General features: G+C 35.1%; 1 protein-coding gene across 1 annotated transcript; it reads right to left on the reverse strand.

Moving 5' to 3' along the window:
* Positions 1 to 2,199: 2,199 nt before the first annotated feature.
* On the reverse strand, positions 2,200 to 3,621 carry LOC134241903 (uncharacterized protein F54H12.2-like). Its single transcript, XM_062723919.1, has one exon. It carries the CDS (start codon positions 3,619 to 3,621, stop codon positions 2,200 to 2,202), a length of 1,422 nt encoding a protein of 473 aa, XP_062579903.1.
* Positions 3,622 to 3,965: the final 344 nt, after the last annotated feature.

Below are 3,965 nucleotides of genomic sequence, written 5' to 3' on the forward strand. Positions count from 1 at the left end.
CAGCAGGCCAAGACTGAGGCTAATACCATCAGGCCCAGTCTTAAACCCCACGGTCCTTTTAAGGACCACCCACATTTTTAGAAAAGATGCCTTCATACAGGTGTATATATAGAAACGAATGTGTCAAGAAAACACCAGGTCATACCCCCCTCAAATATTTAAAAAACAAACTTAGAATATTTTTGTTCATATTTTTTTTTTTCAAATTATTTTTTATTACACTAATTTTTTTCTTAGTCCCCCCCCCCTTTAAACTCACAACTCAAATAATAATTTTTTTTTTTTTTTTTTTTGCAATTAATTTTTCCCCTTTCATTCACTAAATAGTTTTCTCTTTAAAAAAAAATGTTCTCCCTTAAATTCACTTGATAGTTTTCTCTTAATTTTTTTTTTTTTTTTACTAAACTTAATAACACTTAAAATAAATTCTCATTATTCATTTTTTTTTCTGTGGTAAACTCATATTATTTATTAAATTATAACTCATCACACACACATTTTTTCTTTGGTTGTATATTTTTAAATCATAAGAACACACCTGTTTTTGTAATATTATTTTATTAAAACAACAACAATAACACATTACAGTGCAAGGCATTATGTATGATGAAAAATGTACACATGTTTGTCATAAGTGTGTGCAAATTGTTCAATATATTGTCTATAATGAGTCCAATTTCCCCCACCTAAATTACATCCAATCTTGTAAGGAAAACCAAATGTTTTATAAGGTAAATTTCCCAATTCTTGTAAGCAGGTCTGAAACCAATTCTCTCTGTTTTGGGGGGTATCCTCATAAGTGGAGATTCTTTTAGGTCTGTGACTTGCTCTGCCATAATCCCATTGAGCTAGTAAGCAAATGACCACGGGTGTTTGTGAGGTAAACACCCTAATAGTTCCTGGAATTCCTCTATCTTCTTCTACGGCTAAATTTCTAGTCCCTATAGGTTTGCGAGTCGCATACACATTCGCTTGGGGGAATTTCTCCGCAAGACTTTGACTCAATCCATGAGCTCTGACTGTTAAACAGTTACACTGGTGTACAATAACTTCTGTATCACTGTTAAATAAATCTCCTTCCATCTCCTGGAGACTCATGGTTCAAACTAAATGTTCATGTCAAGTCATTTCCCTTTTTATAGGCAATAAAAAAAAGCATTGGTTTAAAAAAAAAATCATTTTTTTAAATTGTCATTATCAACCAGTTTTCCTCAATTTATTTATTTTTTAAAATCATTTTTTTTTTTTTTTTTTTTTTTTTTTTGGCTGAAGCTGTCACTCCTAAACAAAATAGGCAAATCTAACAAAATGACATGTGTTTGTACAATGCTTAATATTTATTTTATTTTTTCATTGTATTTATGTATACAAACAACCCACATCCAAAAAAAAAAAATTCTTTTGTGTATTGATAAATAAAATGTATGGTTAAAGGGGGATAACCTACTTTATAAAATGACCAAAAAAACCCACACATCTTTTTCATTTTTTTAAAAATTGTATTTATGTATACAAACAGCCCATATTCCAAAAAAATAAATTCTTTTGTGTATTGATAAATAAAATGTATGGTTAAAGGGGGATAATCTACTTTGTAAAATGACAAAAAAACAAAAACACATCTTTTTCATTTTTTAAAAATGATTTATTATTTTTTTTTTTTTTAGATCTAACAAACAACAACAACAACAAACAATTACAACACATTTTGATAGAAACATTGACAAGTTTGTCCATGACCCGTAGGTAATTTATGATAAGTGTCTTTAAACCAACGGGCAACAAAATGATCTCTTTGTAAAGCCGTACTCCGGTCAAACGGAAATAACCATTCATCTGCTTTTTTTCTCTTCTTGTCTCTTTGATGTAAATAATACACGCAATATTGTCCACACACATCTGAATTCCAGTCTTGATATCGATACGGATTATAAATCCATTGGTAAGCATGACGCTGGATAAAGTCTTGAATTTCTCGATGTAAGGGAGGAAATCCATAAGAGTCAAAATATTCCACCACTGGACTGCTCACATATAGACACAACCAGTGTTCTCCAGGTCGATCTTGAGGATCCGTATTGACCACGATGGCTTTTTCTCCAGGTCTTAATTGATCCGGTAATAAATCTAAAGGGTACACTCCACCAAAAGAACTCTTTAATTCTCTGGATAAGACTTCTCTTAATTGTCCCGTATCCATTAGTAATCAATACTCACTTCTCTCTGTTTGTTAATTTCTAATAGGTTATCAAATTCTGCATAAACCACACAATTTAAGGTGGTAGCCGTGTTGTTGGTAAACTGAACTTCTACTCTCAGATTTCCAGTTTCTATGATGTGGAATTTATCCGACTGCGCCTCTTGGTCTTTGGTGAAATCCCAGCCCCACAGAGTGTATCCGTTTTTATACTCTTCTAGAGTGATGTCCGGAGCCCAATCTTCTCCTAATTTTCCCAGGGCTTGATACAGACTGAGATAAGATCTCAGATATAAATCGTCATTGAAATTGGGCTCAAAACAACGAGTACTCATGGTCTCTCCGTTGATACTGACATCTAATTTCTTAATCCCAAAGTTTTGAAAATGAAAGGGATTTTTAGTTTGATCTCCATTAAATGCCGCATTCTCCACAAAGCCTAAAATGAGACGTTTAGGCATCTGTCCTTGAAACAGATGATCCGTAATCTTAGATTGGGTCCCTGTGGCGATGGTAAAGGTTTTCACTTCTACTCTTCTCAATGGATATTTAGCTCTGTGGGTGCTCAAACTTTGATTAATGGCATTCATCATAACCGCCGTGGGTTTGACTTTTCTCACCCACAAGACCATACTCAATATTTTCACTTTTCCAGTACTTCCTGCCTTGATCATCATGTAGAAAGCGGGTCTAGCTCGATTAAATCGCAAACGGACGTCCACTCCATTGGGTAGAAATCGATCTTGTTGAAACAAATCCAAATGTAAACCATCTAGCAAACTGATTTTCTTACTACCATTGATGGCTTTGTGAATTTTTCTAAATACTTCGTTTTTAGAATTGTCCGGTAACTCTGTGAGGATGGGTTGGTTAATGGTCACTGTATCGGCACCACCATTTTGACCCGGAGTTACATTAAAGGTTTTATTTTGAGCTACACCAAGGTCATCTAACCCCACTTCGTCCATGTGTCCTGCCGTATCTTTTTCCCACAGACTACAAGCCCTCGTCTGTGTCTTTAAAGTTCTGGGTCGGTAAGACAATAATTTCTCCAGATAAGCTTTGTAAGGATAGGTATCCGTCCCCGGAGTCACTATTTTGCCATTCAGACTGACATCGATTTCCGTAAACATGGAATGTAAGATATTATTCACTGGGCTCGAAGTGCTGTTAGCCCCAGTTAGATTACTTCCATCGTCTTTGGTAAATTTACATACCATTTGAACATAGGTTTGAGATAAATCTAGATAGTGATCTCCTTGTCCTTTAATTTCAAATTCGATAGGAGCTGTCTCCGAATCTAAAGTACTGGAAATGGGGTAATATTCTTCCCATTTAGAGTCTTCTAAAGCAATATTAGTCGGAGGGACTTCAAACAATTGTAAATTGTTCATTCCACACGCACAGGAATCGGGTTGCAACATGATGTTTCTACTAGGATTTAGTATTCACAAATGAACCTTCTGTTCAATGGACTGTCCTATTTATAGTCTCTCTCTCTCAGTCAAACACATCCAAAGGACGTTTTCTTTTAGGATTTCCTCCTTGTGTTTTCCTTTTTCTCCTAGGACCTCCTCGGGCCAACATAGGTGTATTTCTTCTTCTTTTCTTAGTACTTCCCAGATTCATTCTTTGCTTCACCATTCCCGAGGTATTTTTGAGAGCTTGTACTCCATGAGTTTTGACTGCGTCTTTTAAAGATCTCTTATTTTCCAATACGTCTAACCCCGTTCTGGCAGCAGCAGTCAAGGCGTGTTTAGCTCCCGTT

Source organism: Saccostrea cucullata, unplaced genomic scaffold, assembly GCF_032062105.1.
Source record: "Saccostrea cucullata isolate Sc308-1 unplaced genomic scaffold, CSIRO_AGI_Scuc_v1 ctg2681, whole genome shotgun sequence".
NCBI classification, from domain to species: Eukaryota; Metazoa; Mollusca; class Bivalvia; order Ostreida; family Ostreidae; genus Saccostrea; species Saccostrea cuccullata.